A 19971-nucleotide genomic window follows, 5' to 3' on the forward strand; every position below is an offset into this window, starting at 1 on the left:
AGTCTCCCATCCAAGTATTAACCATGGCCAACCACACTTAGCTTCCAGGATAGTCAGGACTATTCAAATAACTACATTAAAATAATGCTAAAGTACATTTTTTTTTTAAAAAAATAATTTTTAATTCTTTATATCAGTTTGGAATTAAAGGAGTTTAAAAAGTAGGCAGTTAACAAGACAAATTGGGGGTTTCTCCATTGTTTTCAATAGGAAGTCCATTCTCAGATATTGTTCCTGACTTCTAAAGAATCCTCCCTGCCAGTTTTCCGGCACAGAGGAGAAAATATCCCTGTTGTATAGGCAAAACAGGATAGAGAAGTGTTTAGGAAGACATCCTAAGAAAACAGGTAGCATGTCAGGATTGGAATTAATAGTAATAATAACAACAATAACAACAACAACAATAATCAATTTACATACCACCCTTCAGGACAACTTAATGCCCACTCAGAGAGGTTTACAAAGTATGTTATTATTATCCCCACAACAAAATACCCTGTGAGGTGAGTGGGGCTATGAGAGATCCTAGAATCTGTGACTGACCCAAGGTCGCCCAGCTGGCTTCAAGTGGAGGAGTGGGGAATCAAACTCAATTCTCCAGATTAGAGTCCCGCGCTCTTAACCACTACACCAAACAATCTACCATTGGTGGCACAACATTGAACAGAGAACCATTGCTTAAATAAAATCAAAATTCCAAAATCAAATCCCAGACAATTAGCCAGCAATCTGAACTGGGATAAATATTTTGGAAAGGCAAACGTATCAGTGCAATTTTCTTTGGATAAAAGATACGTGCAACTCTACTTATTGGTAAATATTCCTACTATGCACGTATCTCTTCTCTCTCTCACCCTTTGACTTCTGTGAACTCTAAACCTTACAGTAGGGTTGTCAGGTCTCCTGTTGGCAATCTGTGCTGCCCGCTGCTTCATTGTTGGTTGACAGGAGGAAAATAAACAAAAAGAATAGTCCCCACAGTGGCATCACATCACTTCCAGAGAAAACCCAGAAGTGATGTCATGCCTGTTTCTAGCTAAAATCGCTAGAAACCCTATGGAAACTGTAACGTTTTGCATGTAAATAAATTTGTATGTATTAATGAGGAGGTTTTAATATTGGTTACTGTGAGTTTAAGTGCAGACCTGAGTGCTGAGAGAAAAGTGTTCATTCTATCTAAGTCAGACAAAGGGTGTATGTGCCTGGGTCAGTCTGTGTACAGCTCAGAGAGGTTAATCTGCGTAAATCAGGCAAGCTGTGTGAGGAGGCCTGAGTAAATACATGTCAGCATGGATGCTAGTGAAGATCTGTGTGGGAAATAAGTTGTCATGACTGGATCTGTGAATATACCTTTAAGAAGACAACTATTTTTGAAACCGCCAAGCTTAAGAACTATTCTGAAACCAATATGCTTATCAGTGCTCTGCAACCATCATGCTTATGTGCTTATAAATAAATTTCACTTCTGATTAAGCAAGAAAAGATCCTCTTTTTTTTACCTCACAGCCTCCCCCATGCTCTGTCTGTTCTGTCATTCTATAGCTATAACAAGCCTTCTTGCAATACCAGTTAAACAGTAGAGATCTAAGATGAAAGCCATTGGTGGCAGAAAAATCTTTTAAGCAGCAGCAATAGATAGGTCATACAAACAGGGCAAACTGCCACAGATGGAGTTAACAATGGGATTCAAACCCCAATGGGAAGGTGTCCTTGAAGTATAAGCCTGGATAAAGTAGAGATCTCCTGAACCTCTGAGTGAATGGACATTAAAAGAGTGTTGGTTGTGACCAGGGTTCTCCTGAGGTAAAAGTTTAAGGTAACGTAAGGAGGAGCTGTAACAAAGGTGCAAAACCAAGGTTTAAAACAAAACAGAAATTGTTATACGAACGTTCTCGGAATTGCTGGAAAATATGGTAAAATGCCACCAGCACCTCTCCCAGCCAATATCCCTGTTTTGCCATGCTCCTGCTGGTTATCAGCTGCTGGCAGTGAATTCCTTAAGAAAATGAAATAGGTAATATATCCTTGAAGATTGAACTCTAGCTTCCTTTTCTTACAGCCTGATCCTGTGATCTGGTGTGAGAGCCAGAAGACACTGGGATTGTCTGCTAGGACCTCATTGTTTTTATTTCCCTGCTCTGGCATTGGAACTCAGCCTTCTCTCACTCCACAGGCAGTGCAACCTCTGGTTATTCTGTAGATATTAGAGAATAATATTGTGCTGCCCATTGGAAGGTTTATAATGCAGTTATAAAACTAATAGTGCAATCCTAAGCAGAGTCACTCCAGTCTAAACACATTGAAACCAATGGGCTTAGACTGGTGTAACTCTGCTTAGAATTGCACTGTAAATATGTTTAAGTTGCTTCTGCTGGGAATTTTGATGATTGCCAGTAGAGGTAGCATGGTATTTCTTTACCCGGAACTGTTCTGACCCTCTATTGCTATCCATATTTGTGTTTTACTGCTTTTTATTCTTTAATAAGAGCATTTTGGTTTTCAGGTCACCCAAGCCTGGATATTTACTCATGCAGAATTACAAACACACTACTTTTAGGGATCTATAATAAGACTGATTAAAGCACTTCTGTTTCAGTTGTTTAAATTCTGATTTGCTTATGGAAGCAACTTGGCTATAATAATAAAAATTCAGCAAGAATACAAGCTGGTTCACAGTAGCCACTTGAAAATTGTTCACATTTAATTGTAGCATATTATTATACCATTCCTCCTCCAAGGAGTTCAGATTAGCATATATAGTTGTTTCTTACCCTTTTTTGTCATCTTAATAATTCTAAAATGTAGGTTAGGGTGAGAGAATGACTAATCCAAAGTCATTCAGTGAGTTTCATGCTGAACTGGCATTTGAGTTGTGGTTTTCCAAGTCTCAGATTTCTAGAAACCACACCATACTGGGATCTACAAAAATTACTTCAGTATCTAGATGCGTTCAAGTGTAAAAGGTGGCCCTAGTTGTTTAGGATCTGTGTTATGCCTAGAACTAACTGGCAGTCAGTACAGATCGTACAAAATAGGATAAATGTTCCTCAGAGTTTGCCTCTCTCAACAGCCTGGCAGCCACATTCTGGACCAGATACCATTTCCATTATGCTCAAATAATATATCTTTCTAAAATGATTTAAATTTAATTCTTTAAACCAAAAAAAATATGAAATAAACTAATTTTTAAATTGCTGAACTTTCTAATTATTTCTGCAGGATTTGAGTCCAGTGACACTTTAGGAAACAACAAGATTTTCAGGGTATAAGCTTTTGAGAGTCAAAGCTCCCTTCTTCAGAGCTTTGACTCTCAACAGCTTACACCATGAAAATCTTGTGGATTTCTAAGATGTCAGTGGAATTGGTCAGTGGAAATTCTGACCAATAGGGCTATCTACCTGAAACTAATTATTTATGTCACTTTTCTTTTACTTAGCTAAACAGAACGTATCAGACTCTACATCTGTCGAACTACATATACCTTTGGAAAGTGGATCAGGCAGTTTATTAACTGAACTGAAGATAATACCAACCAAAGCAGCAATTCAGCCTTATGCCACACCTGGAGGAAAACAGGAAGAGAACATACCTAAAAAACCCATTCGTTTATCTACTATTCTACCTCAGACTGTTAAAGACTATACCGATTCATCAGAAGTGACAGAACTGGATACAATGTCCACACCTACGCCATCTATCTCATACCTCCATGAAGATGATTCCTTGAGTTCTGAAAGGCTAACTGAACAGATAGAGGTAGGACCAATAAGAACATCTGTAGATACTGTATTTAGAGCTAACTTGACTGATCCTGTTGAAGCTGAGACTTCTGTAGCTGTAAAAAGGGAAGAAACACAACTTGGCATCCATCCCACAAAAGCATCAATGGAAGCAAAAACTGACACAAAACTCACAACTGTTGTCATTCCCAAAGAGCTGCTCACTGATAATCATGAACTTAGTTTAAAAGAAGATGACAGTGGCGATATTATGACTGATCATAGACCAGTGACCTCTAGCAGTACTCCAGAGCCAGATGTTGTTAAAGTGTCAAAGACTTATTTGGATGAAAAAGCTACACCTATACCAGATGAGTTGTCCTCAATAACTTTATTTGGCATCAAGAAACCATCAGCGACGAAGACCCCTGAGACACCAGTTTCTACAGCAACAGATAAAATTAAAGTGATACATGTGGGTTCTCCAGAATCAGATGGGGATGAAGAGCGTACAGTGACCCTTGCTGATTCATATGAAAGTAAAGATCATGCAGGACTTATTCCCACACATACATCTTTAGATAGAGAGGTGATCACAGTATCTAAAGTGCCACCAGTTGAAAGTAGCATGACATCTTTTACTCCTGCATCAGACATTATGGAGTTACCAAGAGACATGTCTACTGTCACAGACACAAGTAATGTCGTGAACCAGACAGGAGGCTTTACCAAAGATGAAAGAGATGAAATGACAAGGCATTATGATGACACAATCACAATGCTTGCACCCACACCAGAAATGAAATCCGAGAAGACTGAAGGAAAAATAGATCAAAAATATGATGGGACTTATGAAGGAAGTGCTGGTGAGCAGCAGCCAGACTTAGGAACACCCGGAAAAACAGCTACTGTTTCTCCCTCTGTGAACATTGAAGGCATAGCAGGCACACAGTCAGTTACATTTACAGATGCAGAAAAAGTAACTACTTCAATTTCACTGTCAAAGACAGAACCTGGTATTACCCTCATTTACAAAACTTCAGAATATGGATATATTAAAGATGTAGCCACTGTTACTATTCATACAAGTATCAAAGGAACAGCAACAGAGGCTACAGCAGTTATTCAAGAGGAATTCAGTACTAAAGACCAAGCTATAGAAAAACTGGCTACTGTCCCAGACACTACAACCATGCCTTTGTCACCTGAACATGATGTCGCTGTTGAAGGATCTGCATATGATGAGAAATACACACCTACAGAGGCTTTGGACCCAGATGTGAAGGCAACATTCGAAAGTGAAAGTAGAGCACCCTCAATTCAATCTATAGGTCCAACAGAAGTTATTGCTCCCGTAGCTGAAAAATCTACTGATATGGTAAAATTAGATAGCCTTACAACTCTTAGTCCGGAAGGTTCAGGAATAACAGAAGATGCCATAGGAACTGATGCTGTTTTATTTTCAGTTACGGCAACAAGCAAACCAACAATGCTGAGTGGCTTAACTACATCTACAGTTGCTGCAGTAGACAAAGTCCAGCCTACTTCAGCATCCAAGCCTTTAATTACCAAAACCCAACCGCCTTTAATTGACAGGGAACCAGATGAGGATACAAACATAGACATGGTAATAATTGATGAATCTATTTCTTCCGTTAAAACCACTACTGATGATGATTTTACAGGGAAGATGGTAGAACCAGAAATTGATACAGAATATTTTACATCATCAAGTGTTACCGCAATTGCCCAGCCCACAGGACCACCCAAGGAGGTTTTAGAATCTCAAGAGCCACCGCCTCCTACTTCAAATGCTGACATAGGGGTGGAAAGCAGCCCTGATATAGATCTGTTTGTTGTTGATATCTCAGGCAATGATACAGGTAAGTGTTTGCCTCAAGCCAAATCCCCAAGATTGTGGACATTTGGCAGTGTACTCAAAATGTCCGAAAAACTGTGCTTTTATTTTATGTTCTGTATTTTGAAAATGGTTGATAGATAACTGATACTAGTTATAAGCAGTATATGTCGTAACATTATTATTGTTGTTGTCAGATATTGCTGCAACAGTCATATGTGTGAGCTTGCTGTTTGGTATTATTAGACCATTGAATTGACTTCCATTATCTGTGGAACAAGTCATTTTTAATTCCATAGCTTCCATGCCACTCATTACTACTTCTGAGTGTAGCATTAGAGTGTGTTAACACTTCATTAGTCTGTAGCTATTAACAATAGCATTTTCAGTGCTATCAGCTAAATTACATAGTAGATTGTTCTTTTTGGTTAATTAAAGAATACTGTCAAATTTGGGGAGGGAAAAGGAATATAGTGTGGAATTGGCAGACTTTAATCAGAACACTTAAATGGGAAGGGTGTGTGTGTTTTAGCTGAGGGCACTGTCTATGCAGCTTTAATCCTTTGGGTATCCAGAACAGAGATTTTAGCTGAACTGAACTGATAGTTACATGAGGATTTCTTTTGTGCAACAGAATTGTTAAATGTATCATGAGAAGAGAGATCAGATAATGGCTATTAGTGATCTCATGAGTGACATATTTTAATAAACTGGAAATATTATTAGGGAAAGTAGTCAAGGTAGTTTATTGGATATCTTCCCTTGTCAATTTTTTGTAATAATATTTTTTCATATTCTCTTATTAACCAGTAATTTTTGTTGGATATTGTTTTCTTTTTTTACCATAGAGTATTAATGTTCTTTATTATTTTACTAAATCTTCTCAAAAATGTTTTGTAACTTTCACTATTTCATAGTGTTAAACAGCTTATCCTATGAATATGTCCCCTGGCCACAAGTTACAGGTTTTTTTTAAAAAAAAGAATACAAGCATTTCATACAAACTATTTATAAAATATTAAAAGGGACACAATATAAGATTGCAAACAGTCTCTAAGGTCACATTTTGTCTTGCCCTTCCAAGACTTTGTGTAGTGCACTGTTTGATCTATCAATGAAAGCAATAGCTTCATCTCCAAGTGGTTCCAACGAAGAAACACAAGAGTTGTGGTCTTTCAACATCTCTAGTAACTTGCACACCTTCCCTTGTAGGCACCAGGAACATCTCATTGGGTTTATACTTTTCAGATCCTTAACAGCAAAGCTGCAATTTTCACACTGCAGTTTTTCTTCCTTTCCAAGGAGGAAGTAGCCAATACAATATACTTAACCGAGTATGACCTTGCATTATTTTCAGGAGTTTTAAACTCTAAGATTCCATTTTTCTGTGACTTGATAACATTCTGGTTTTTTTCACATGCTGCAGGTGTCTGGCTTTGCTCTTCAATTCTTTGCTCTTCGTTGCCCAGAACACTGTATTGTTCAGGCTTCGAACATGCTTCTGTCAGGGTAGCCTCTTTATTGTTAGGTTTCACTTTGCTATTTGACTGGACTTCTACCTTCTCATTGAAATTAGCTTCTTCTGTGTGACTTGGAATCCTTTCTTTTTACATTCCTCATCAGATTTGGGTAGATTTTTTATATCCTTCAGGACATCTGTTAGTGTATTACATAACTCATCCATAGGCTGTGCTCCTGCTAAAATTGCTTCCTTGTAGACAGCCATGACCTTTTCAAGGGTGCCCAATTGCTTGAGATGCATTCGGCACATCCAATACTTGGCAATGTTTTTTTGCTTCGGGAACACTCACTATCAGCTCTTCCAAAGAGGAATATAATTTATCAGCTGAGGAACCCTTCTCAGTTAAGGGTTTTATTGACCATATCACTGAATACGTTTTGTTCATCTTCCTCTGCTAGGGCAACCCAGAAGGATTCAAATGGTTATTTTACAGTTTGCTGTGGCTCTGCTGCCTGCCAAGCATCTGTTTGTCATGGAGTATGTGGCTTTTTCAATGCTTTCCCTAGATGCCTGCCATTTAGTCAGTTGAGCCCTTCTTGCTTCTGTAGATTGGAGGAGAGTAATTTTCTTACTGGCCATTTTTTGGGTAGCCACTTTATTCACTGATGTAGTCTTGATTGATGGTTTCTCATGGTCCAGAATACCTTAGATGAAACTATCTTGCCACGATATGAGCCCAACACATGCCTCTCTGGAAGGCATGCACTAGAATTCTGTGTGACTGTTTTCGACTGAATTTCTTGTGTACTTTTCTTGTGTAAAGTTTGATTGAATGACATGCGCTGGTTCTTCATTTCAGCAGGCTCAACTTGAGGAATAGCAGTCGCTGTAATAGTGTCAGTGCTACAGTTTATAGCTCTAGTAGTTTGCTTCACTATGACAGATGAATTCAAGGATGGTGGAGAAGCTAAACTTTTTTCCAGAGCACAAGCCACTTGGTCCCATGTGGAACTATCTGAATTTTCTTTGTTTCCCATGTCCTGCTTCATCAGTAAAGCTGTGTCTGGCAAATTCATTTCAACTGACATACCTGAGCCCCAGTTCTGAAGCAGCTCACCAGGACTGCCATTTGTCCGAATACGCCTACAACCCTCACTGGCACTCATGGCGGTTCACTCTCAGTTGGTTTGAATTGAACGGAAACAGATATTGTTTTCCAATTGTTATTTCATGAACATCTACTAGGGGCTAGAGGCAAGGGAGTGGCAAGGGTGAAGTGGAGATGGGCCCATCCAAACACATTGTTCACTAATTCATGATTGACCAGGCTAGAACTTAGAGTAAAACACTTTCTTTCCTTCAGTTTTTTTCCTCTCCAGGGTGCTGAAATCTGGTGGAAATTATCAGAATTTTTAGTGGACACACAACCAAAGTAATTTTTAGTATACAAGCCACATTTTGAAAAACTGTTGTCACTGTGTGTGTTGAATTTCATTTTTTATTGTTGGATTTTATTATTATCATCTTCCTTAGTGGGTCATAAAAACCACTATTCTGAATAATGCTTTTTATAGGGTAGGGCAGGGGGCCCTGGGAATGAGTTTATGGAATCAAGGGGGCAGTGGCCAAGAAAAAGTTTGGGAATCACTAAGTTAAAATATCTGGTAGGAGGTGATGTGAAAGTTCTCTGCCTGAGACCCTGGCAAACTGATTTTGATGAGCCAATAGGCTGGATCAGTGTAAAGCAGCATCATGTGTTTGTGTGTGTTCATGATGACATGAAAATATGTGCTTACAAGCAGGGGGGACCTGCCAGGACTTGCAGAAGCCATCTTACTTTCCACTCCCTACTATTTCCTTTTTCCTTTCCCTGAAAGTTCCCCACAGTTTCTCTCCGTCTCCTGCCTCTTCCAGGCACGGGGAGGAGGAAACCTGGCACTTACCTTGTGCCTTGTCATTGTTGCTCCCAGTGCTTCCTTGATGATGTCACTTCCTGGAAGTGACACCATCACTCTGGCAACGGACTTGCTCCCGCGCGTTGTGCGGGGTAAATTCAGCCCATTTGGGGCCAAAATTGGCCTAGCAAAGCATGGGAGCCTGCCCACAGCCAGTGCAATGATGTCACTTCAGGAAGCAATGTTGCTGCACCCCACTGGGTGTGTGGCAAGTGTGCTCTTTCTCAGGTTACCTGCCCATTGTGGGTGACCTTCAGGGGCTTGCCACCTCCTGCCAATCACCAGTGACTGGGGCAAACCTCTGGGAGATTGCCTGTCACCAGTCAGCAACTGGGAAACCTACTTCTCTCCTTCCCACCTACCTAGGCTTGCCAACCTCCAGGTGGAGCCTGGAGAGCTCCTAGAATTACAACTGATCACCAGACTACACAGATCAATCCCCCTGGATGAAATGGCTGCTTTGGAGGGTGGACTGTATGGCATGATACTCCACTTAGATCTATCCTACCCAAATCCCATCCTCCTCATGGTCCGATCCAAAACCTCTAGGAATTTCTGGACCCAGAATTGGCGAACCTACACCCACCAGATAACTTACCCTTATTTCCATCACTGCCCTCTGTCCCTCCTGCTGGCAGCCTGTCCACATGCAAAGTCCATCCTAGTTGTGTAGTGCCAGTGGCTGGGCCAGGCCCAGTCAGAGGCATATCATGGGGAGACAAGAGGAGCAGTCACCCTGGGCACATAATTTTTAGGGGGCGCTGCACTGAGGAGATGCTGCTAGCAGCGCTCTGGCTGCCTGCCATGCTGACGGGGCAACCAGCTTGCTGGGTGGTGATCTAGCTATCCTGCAGCCAAGGAATGTGGCAAGCTGGCAGTGGTGCTGTGAGTGGCTGCTGGGGAGGGCTGCCTGGTAAGGGGCGGGGAGGCGAGCCCGAATCGTGGGAGTGCTCCTAGGGGGCAGTTGCACCCTGTGCAATGACCTCACTTCCTGGAAGTGACATCATCACACAGTCCTGGGAGCACACGCATGCAAAGTGCATGCATGTGTGGTGCCAGGGATGCCACCACCTGCCGGGAGATGTCCCGGGCACTGCCAAACCAGGCTACACCATTGGGCCCAGTTGTTTAAGTAGTGAATCTCCAATAGTAGACCGGGGCTGCCAGACTCCTGTTTGGGGAGGGGGATTCCCCAGTCCCAGCCTTTACCCCCTGCCAGCACTCACCTGGCTAGTGAGGAGGGGAAAGGTACAGGGAACAGGCCTGGGAGGCAAAATACCTCCTGGGCAAGCCCACAGCGGGTGCATTCCTGGCAGGGTGTAACAATGTCACTTCCAGGACTGATGTTATCGCTGGTAGTGTGAGTGCTCCTGCGCTTTGCTTGGGGCTGATTTGGACCCCAAATGGGCCAATTCTTTAAGGATTGGCCCCATGCAAAGCATGGGAGCATTCTTGCAGCCAACATGATGATGTTATTCCCGGAAGTGATGTTAATCATGCCCCACCAGAAGCGAGCATGCAAAGTGCTTCAATAAAGCGAGTACTGGGTCTCGCCCTCCCACCAAGAGGATAAGGGGACCTGGCAACCCTAAGTTACCATAGGCCAGTCGCCAGTAAGTTCTCTTACATCAGAAGGCACAACAGGAGAGGGGAGCAGGACCTTTCTAGGGCTGTTTTGGCCTCCTAGTCCATCCCACTCAGGCTTTCCTTTATAGATAATGTAGCTTGCAAGGGTCAGGTATATTGTTGTGGTTGCCTAAGCATCTTCTAAGATAGCCACTGACAGCTCAATGGGCATTCTTTTCTTAGCGCTACAGGCATTGTTTTTACTATTTTGGCGAGTTGTAATCCTGTGCGTTATTCTATTTTTTAGATTTCAGATAATCGCACAACTCTGGCACTTCCTTAAGTTTGTAGAGAAATCCCCTCTCCCCCAGTCTCCCCTCAGCTCCATTTTCCAGCTCTATTTAACATAGCCTTTATGGTGTGGTTCAGAATTAGACATAATGATAGATGGAGTCTATTTCTTATGTCCTTAAATTGTACAGATAGCCCATTGTACCATCTATTTGGTTCCAGAATTCAGTTGAAGTTATAGAATTTTGCTTGTAGAACCAAGAAGCTGATTGAGATCTGGCTGAAAATCAAGCTCGTTATGTCTTATTCTGGCAGCTACACAAAAATGTTGAAAGGGATTAAAATGCTCACTTTTTTGGTACAAGAATATTGTGGTATTCCATGAGAAAATGTATTGTACAAGCAACTCATGCAGTGGCTCAAGAATAATTCTGAGGCAGATGTACAAGTTAATGAGGAGTAATAAAGTGCATCATTACTGTGGGTCATGAGGAGTTCCAGAGCAGGTGTGTAAATTAATGAGGGAAAAAGTGAAGATGTAGGAAGACATTCTTATGCACATTTCTTTAAAAAGCAGTCATGCAGTGCCCACTACTACATTGTGATGGGGGCTGTTTTTCTGTCTGTAGGTTTCTGTATATACTTTTGACTAAGAGATCTAGACTGTTGAAAGTTTATACCAGTTTCCCAACACTTTCCCCATGTTTGAACCCCTAAATTAATTTTTCAAATCGCAAGGAACCCCTACATGTGAAAATGTTTACAGGCCATAAAAAGTTAATAGCAGGGAGCACAATTCAATTACTGCTATATTATTGTCAAGAAATTTTATTTACAAAGAGATGCTATACAGCTCTGTGAGTGTGTTTGTGTGTGAGAGAGAGAAACTTACATCGTAAAGAAAAAAAGTGAAGCATTTTTCCTGTCTTTTTTGAATTATCTAATCTTTGTTTTTTCATATTTCAAAATATCAAATCAAATTTACTTAAACATCAAAATAAAGTTCTCATCCAGCTGGCAACCCTAGAAAAATACTTGGGATTGAGATAAAACTGTCACTTAACAGTGGTTAAAGGGATAGTGAAAGCAGGAGTTCCTTCTGTAACAGGAGTTATTTGCACACCTGCATCTTGTGGAGGTATTCAGAAATGTTTATTTGGTATGCTTGAAAGGGTTTGCTGGAGCCTTGGTTTCATATCAAGTGTGCCTGTTTTTTTACTCCTCTGTCTTTGAAACTGAGGGAACTGTTGCCTTTTGAATGCAAAATTTTATGAAAGAGCATGGAACCTTTCAAATACCACATATTTTTACTCTGTGTACATCTGACTTCCACAATGTGCAAGTGTGTGAAACTTGTGAATGTGCCTTTTGCAGAGTAGGAAAATTAACTGAAGTCTTAATTTTCACAAAAAGAGGAAACACCTTATTAAAGCCATTCTATTCTTTGAGCTGAATATGATGTGTACTTGCATAGTCATTATATTGTAGGGGCCTGTTGATAGACACTAAATAGCTACATGATTGAAGTTATGAATTTTAGTGGTAGTATGCATGCTAGCTGTAGTTTAAGCCATCCTCATGTACTGCTGTGTGAAAAAAACAGTATGGCCAGTTCTGGAATCTGGAGTAATTAATACTGCTTTCTTAGAACTAAGATACTTAGTTATATTGGCTTTTCGAAGGTTAGATAGTTTAGATTCCCTTTTAAAGGCTCTATTAAGAGATAACAAAAGTGGTATATTGCTATCAGTAATGTACAGACATCTCCATACACAGTTATTTGTTAAAGCAGATACTGTTTGGTATGGTAAATAGTGGTTTGTGTCACTCACTATTTGGATTAATTGTGCCAAGGAATAGCTTCTCCTCCAAAACAGAGGTCTCCCTAGCATTATTAGAATTGGTTTGAATAATATAAACACGACATCAGACAAGCACTTTATTGTGTGGAGAGATAATAATGTAATTCAGAAGCCTAAAGGCAAGTGCAGTGCAACAATTATGTGTGAAAAGGACTTCAACTGAGGCAATATATGGTAGCCAAAACTTTTCTGATTATTGAGAAAAGCTTGAGGGATTATGACACAATGGCTGAGGTTAGAGTTGAAACAGAGCCACTGCTATTTCTAAAGCATATAAAAATCAGGGTACGTTCTGTGCAGTAAGAGAACTTGGCGTGATCACATTTAGGGTTGCCAGCCTCCAAGTGGTGGCTGGAGATCTCCTGGAGTTACAACTGATCTCCAGGCCACAGAGATCAGTTCACCTGGAGAAAATGGCTGCTTTGGAGGGTGGACTCTATGGAATTATGCCATGCTGAAGTTGTTTTCCTCCCCAGATCCTGCCTTCTCCAGGCTTCATGCCCCAAATCTCCAGGAATTTCCCAACTTAGAGCTGGCAACCCTAGTCACATTCCACATGAATATCTATTTCACAGAATTTTTAGATAGAATATATGAGACCACTTTATTACATGTTTTAATAGTATTAAAGATTTCTCTCTAAATACAGTGAACAGAGTTTGGATTTTCATTTGAGAAATGATTTTGTTTGAAAGAGATAACATATGTATTGTATATTATTCCCTTTATTCCTTTGAAATGTAAAGTGTAGGTTGGAAAACTCATTCATATCCATTGTTAACCTACAGTAAAACTAAAGATTTTTAAGAGCATAAATAATGACTAACAATGCAATCCTATGCATAGTTACTCCAGTCTAATGTCATTTAAATCAGTTGCCTGAGACTGGAGTAACTCTACATAGGATTGTATTGCAAATAACTGGCTGATGTCCATTGTAAATTGTTCCTGAGAAACTTACTATAAAATGATGATTTTGTTCACTGACATTCCTTTACTGACATCCACAGATACTAGGAAACAGCATCCTTGTGTCACTCACAGTCCATAAGATATATACACATTCTTCACTGCTTTTTACACTGTTGCCAAGGAAACCTCATGGCCCTACACACAGGGATTAAACACTTGAGGCTTCCTTATTACCCTTTGTGTATTCATGAGATAAATGAATGACTGTTTTATTCATAGGTACCATGTCATTCTTATTACTCACATCTCAAAATAGAAAAATCCATTTGCAAAGCTTTATGAACGCAGAGAAAAGGAGCTGTGGTGCTTATGAACAAATAACTTTTGTATCTGATATAGAGGCAGCTCACAAAATTTCCTCAGTTTTCCACTGAGCAAAAAATATTCTTGAATAAGTGTGTACTTTGTTCATTTAGACATAGAATTTGCTACCATCCATGGTAAAATTTTGCCTAATTGTCATCTCAGTGGAAATACCAAGATATAGGCTGTTTCCACATGCTGTTAAAGAGACGGGCTACTTACTGAATGCTGGCATTTCTTTTCACAGATTCCAGACACCGATTTCAAAGCGGAAGCAGGCAGTTTGGCTTTCATTTGTTCAGCATCTTTATTGAACACGGGATTTCCCACTCTTTCCTGTGCCGGGTAAAAGACGCTGATCAAACGGAAGCCAAACTGCCTGCTTCCGCTTTGAAATCGGAGGTGTCTGGAATCTGTGAAAAAACCCGCCAGCATTCAGTAAGTAGCCCATCTCTTTAACAGCATGTGGAAACGGCCATAGTTACAAATAATAAAAACAAATCTGGAACAAATTTGGTATTTGACACCATAAACCCAAATGCACTTCTATGGTAAAAAGCAAATGACAGTAAATATTTCTGATTATTAAGTACAATGATCAATACATATTGAGAGCTTGCTGCTCTTAACACTTAATTCTTCTCCTTTAATATATTAAATGTCACAAAATCTCTACTACTGTTAGGTATGTCCACGACTTTACTGGAAGTTGTTAGTGTCAGAAGCAGTTTCTGACATTGACACAGTAGAAGGCATGAGACACCCTTACAAAGAAAATGAATCCCTCACTATACCATGTTGTTCTTGTTTAACCAGACGATGCCCTTACCTAAGACATTAAAATGGGTATCTTCACCTTGTATTGCCAACTGTTGGGGGAAAAATATGTATATCTAATAACTGAGGAAGGCTTGGGCAGTCTCAAGAAGCTGAATATAGAGTGGGTATGAAAGTGGAACCAGGGACCAGAAATAGATGAAATCAGAACTTGGACCTGGTGGATGTTGCATGAAGAGAGAAAAAAATTCCTCTCTTCTGCCTAAAAGCAACCTCCTCTCCTGCTGCCCCTCAAATAATTTTATTTTTACTGGGTTGGCAATTCCAACTTCATCAGACATGTATAGGGTTGCCAGTCACCCACTGGGGGTACTTCCACCCTCCACTCCTGCTTACCTGGCCAGTGCGGGGGGGCAGAATATGCCTCCCAGGGCATGCTCCCGGGCAGTGCGGCATGGTTCTGTGTGCCACAGCAGCCCAATTCAGCCCTGAATCTGGCAGAATCAGGCTGGATTTGGGGCAAATCGCATCCTCTTTGGCCCGATTCAGCCCAATTCGGGCCTGAATCTGGGCACTGTGGGGTGCAGGAGCATTCCCACATTCCTCAGTGGTCCAATCTGGCCCGTTTTGGGCCCAAATCTGGCTGAATCCAGGTGAATTGTGCCGGATTCCAGCCACTGCAGAGCACAGGAGCACTCCCACGCTCTGCAGTGGCACAAATTGGACTGAATAGGGCCAAATTTGGCCCCCCTGAGAAGTGCAGGAGCTCTCCCAGGGTGGCATGTGCCCTGTGCGATGACGACACTTCTTGGAAGTGATGTCATCACGCAGGTCGGGAGCACATGCATGCAGTGACTGGCACGGCACAGGGTAGGTGCTGGACTTCCTACCTCCTGCCCAGGGGGTTCGGGACCTGGCAACCTTAGACATGCATGCCTGTGTTTAAATTTTTACTCTTCACTTCTCAAGATTTAACAAGATGCAACGGAAGAGATGTGTGAATGGATCTCTGAGTTTTTAAACATCACCTGTGGGGCAGAGAAGGGTTTGGATTTGGACTGTAGTGTGGGAGTATGCAATTTTTGCGATCTCTTTCATTAGATTTCAAGTAGAGGTGTGCATCTGTTCATACTGGAGCTGAAAATATACCTGAAGTTAATTTAATTTAATTTAATTTATTATATTTATATTCTGCCCTCCCTGCTTTCGCAGGCTCAGGGCGGATAACAAATACAAACATGTTTAAAAACATTTAAAAACATTAAATAATACATTTAAAAACATTTAAAAACATTAAATATAACAATTCATGCTGCCCAGTGGTTCATACATGCCTCTGTGTTTGCATAGGGGTGATGGTTTAACCCCCCCTTCACGGGGGGGGGGGGCGGGCACTGCCCGGCGTTAGCCATATGCCTGGCGGAATAGCTCTGTCTTACAGGCCCGGCGAAATGCAAGCAAATCTTGCCGGGCCCTTGTCTCGCAAGACAGAGCATTCCACCAGGTCGGGGCCAGGACTGAAAAGGCCCTGGCCCTGGTCGACGCCAGGCGGGCCTCCCTAGGGCCAGGGACACTTAAAAGATGTTTTCCGCCAGAGCGGAGAGTCCTCCGGGGCTCATATGGTGAGAGACGGTCCCTCAGATACGTCGGTCCCAGTCCGCGTAGGGCTTTGTAGGTTAACACCAAAACCTTGAACCTGATTCGGTACTCCACTGGCAGCCAATGCAGCTGGCGTAGCACCGGTGTAATATGCTCCCACACCGGTGCTCCAGCAATGACCCGCACTGCTGCATTCTGTACCAGCTGTAACCGCCGGATCAGGCCCATGGGAAGCCCAGCGTAGAGCGCGTTACAGTAATCCAACCTAGAGGTGACCATTGCTTGGACCACTGTAGTCATGTCACGGGGAGACAAATAAGGGGCAAGCTGCCTGGCCTGCCGAAGATAATAAAAGGAAGACCTGGCAACTGCAGTGATCTGGTCCTCCATCTTCAAGGAGGAATCCAGAATCACCCCCAGGCTCCTAACCCTCGGGGCCAGTGTAAGTGCTGCCCCATCAAGTGTAGGAAGCCGGGGTCCCAAAGCCATCTCCCCACGACCCACATACAGGACCTCCGTCTTCGTGGGATTCAATTTCAGCCGACTTTGTCTCAACCAACCAGCCACAGCCTCAAAAGCACGCTCCAGGGCATCAGGGGCTGATCCAGGCTGCCCGTCCAACAACAGATAAAGCTGGGTGTCATCCGCGTATTGGTGACACCCAAGCCCGAAACTCCGCACCAGCTGGGCGAGGGGGCGCATATAGATATTAAATAATAATGGAGAGAGTATCGCTCCCTGTGGCACACCACAAACCAGTGGCCTACGAGATGACACCCTCTCCCCGAGCGCCACCCTCTGTCCCCGATCGTGGAGAAAGGAGACCAGCCACTGCAGTGCTGTCCCCTGAATCCCCACATCGGCAAGGCGGTGGGTCAAAAGCTCATGATCGACCGTATCAAACGCTGCTGACAGATCCAGCAAAATCAGCAGTGCTGATCCGCCCGGATCCAGATGTCTGCGGAGATCGTCTGTGAGGGCGACCAACAATGTCTCGACCCCATGTCCCGGGCGGAAACCAGACTGGAAGGGGTCTAGGGCTGAGGTCTCCTTCAGGAAATTCTGCAGTTGCTTCTCTGCCGCCTGCTCAATCACCTTCCCCAAAAACGGAAGGTTGGAAACTGGTCGGTAATTAAGCAGGTCAGCAGGATCTAATGATGATTTCTTCAGAAGAGGCCGTACCACAGCTTCCTTCAGCGCCTTGGGAAAAACCCCAGAGCTCAAGGACAGGTTTATAATCGCCTCCAAGGAATTCCGAAGCCCGTCAACACTGGCTTTCACCAGCCATGACGGGCACGGGTCCAAGGGGCACGTGGTAGGCCGTACCACCTGCAGAATCCTGTCCACCTCTTGCCCGAAAAGAGGGCTGAAATGATCTAATATGGGTCCCGAAGACGGCCAAGGGGCCTCTAGTTCATTTACTGTATCAACTGTGGCTGGTAAGTCGTGGCGGAGAAGCAAGATCTTATCAGTAAAAAAGCTCGCAAAAGCCTCACAGCTTATCTCCAAATTCAACTTTTGATGGTCTCCACCTGATTGGGAGACCAATGAACGGACCACATTAAATAATTTAGCTGGGCGAGAGCTAGCTGATGCGATGGAAGCTGCATAATACTCTTTCTTCACAGCTTTCACCGCCATCTCATAGGACTTCATAAACAGCCTATAAGATGTTCTTGCTTCCTCGTCACGAGATCGCCGCCACACGCGCTCAAGTCGTCTTAGCTCCCGTTTCTGTTGCCGCAGCTCCTCCGTATACCAAGGAGCCCGGCGATTCCGGCAGCGAAGAGTTAGCCATTTTGGCTTGGCTTTGGTATATCTGATCACTTCCAGGATTCTGGGGGTAACAAAAATTTATCTCTCAGAATTTCAGGTTTGTTTCAGGGAGGATATAGGATGGGCAGGTCTCTCCCTCCTACACCACATGGCCCTTTAACAGAAAATAAGAGGAGGCATGTATGACTTACCAGGTTGGCCTTCACTGACCCACTGGAAGCTCTCTCAGGATGCACTGCAGCCACCCTCTGGCTTCCATCAGTGGGAGTCAGTGAACCTGTGGTCCCCAACAGCCAGAGAAGGGGTGTGAGGCCACTAAGCTTGTGAGCAGACTCCGGGTTGCAACTTCTGGTCTGCTAGGGCTTTGTGAGTCTTCAGAAGCTTTTGAAGCCTCATGATACTCTGGCAAACCACAACTTACAGGCAAAAGCCCCCGTGCTGGCCTGGTAACCATCCACCCATTCTCTGGCTGCCAAGGTCCAGGCAGGCTGCACTGACTTCTGATGATAAATAGAATGAATAGACAGTGGAAGCTGTGATGCAACTGTAGAGTGGCACCAGTGAGCTGATGAAGGCCAGCTCAGTAAGTCATGCCTTCCTTCCTTTCTTCTTGTTCAAAAGTTAAAAGGCCACCGAGAGGCAAGGATTTTCTTTTTAATTTCAGGGTATGTTTTTCAGGGCACACTTCTTGGGTGCCATAATTCCAGAATGTGAAAATTTGTGCCCCCAAAATGACTAAAATGGGATCCTCTCCAAATTCCAGCATACTATAATATAATAACTTTCAGTTTATATACCGCCCTTCAGGACAACTTAATGCCCACTCAGAGCAGTTTACAAAGTATGTTATTATTATCCCCACAACAAACACCCTGTGAGGTGGGTGGGGCTGAGAGAGCTGCAGAGAGCCGTGGCTAGCCCAAGGTTACCCAGCTGGCTTCAAGTGGAGGAGTGGGGAAGCAAATACTGAAAATCATGCCATGTATAATACCCACATCTGAAATTAAATCAATTTGTTTTGCAAGGCACACTTGTACCCTTGAGATTTCTTTCTGTCCCATGAGAAAAAAAATTGAAAAGCTTCTTTCCAAGCTGTGCTGTCTTCTTGCTTGCCTGCAGACATGAGGCAGGTAGCAACCAGACAGAAGGGTTTTGCGAAGCAACCTCACATTTAGAATGTCCCCGCCTTTAGAATGTCCGAAGTGACATCATCGTGCTGGCTGGTGTGCTCCCATGCTTTGCTAGGGCCAATTTTGGCCCTACGCAAAGGACAGGAACACACACATGGCAGACATGATAATGTCACTTCCTGTTATGTCATCATGCCCCATCAGGAGCATGTACATATAAAGCGTGCATGCAAGGAGTCTACTTAAGGAAAGTCCCAGGACCCCTCTCCTTTTGGGAGGATATAGGGATATGGCTGCCAGTCCCCTGCTCCCCCACTCCCACCCTCCATTCCCTGCCCTGCTTACCTGGGGGGAAATGCGGGGAAACACATCCTCTGGGGCATGCTCCTGGGTGGTGTGATGTGCTCCCACATGCCAAATTTGGCCCAAATCAGGCAGCTGCAGAGTGCAAGAGCAATCCAGGGCCCATCACGCCACCCTGGCAGTGCTCCCACACTCCACAGCAGCCCCTTTCAGGTTGAATCGGGCCCAATTTGGCCCACTGCGGAGCATGGGAGCTCTCCCAGGGGCAGCACATGGCCTGCATGATGACATCAGTTCCAGGAAGTTATGTTATTAACATGCAGGCTGGAAGCACGTGCAAGGGCAGCACTCAGATAAGTGCCAGGTCTCCCACCTCCTGCCTGGAGGGTTAGGGGACC

At 43.1% G+C, this 19971-nt stretch overlaps 1 protein-coding gene across 1 annotated transcript in view; it reads left to right on the plus strand.

The window, feature by feature from the left end:
* The window catches only part of VCAN (versican), a gene marked incomplete at its 5' end in the record, with an annotated part of 158903 nt that overhangs the window by 38051 nt on the left and 100881 nt on the right, over positions 1–19971 (plus strand). The window contains one exon of the mRNA XM_054987095.1: positions 3437–5602. Coding sequence (XP_054843070.1) covers positions 3437–5602 — 2166 coding nt within the window. The remainder of the gene's footprint in view (positions 1–3436; positions 5603–19971) is intronic.

The sequence above is a fragment of the Eublepharis macularius genome, chromosome 8 (assembly GCF_028583425.1).
Source record: "Eublepharis macularius isolate TG4126 chromosome 8, MPM_Emac_v1.0, whole genome shotgun sequence".
NCBI classification, from domain to species: Eukaryota; Metazoa; Chordata; class Lepidosauria; order Squamata; family Eublepharidae; genus Eublepharis; species Eublepharis macularius.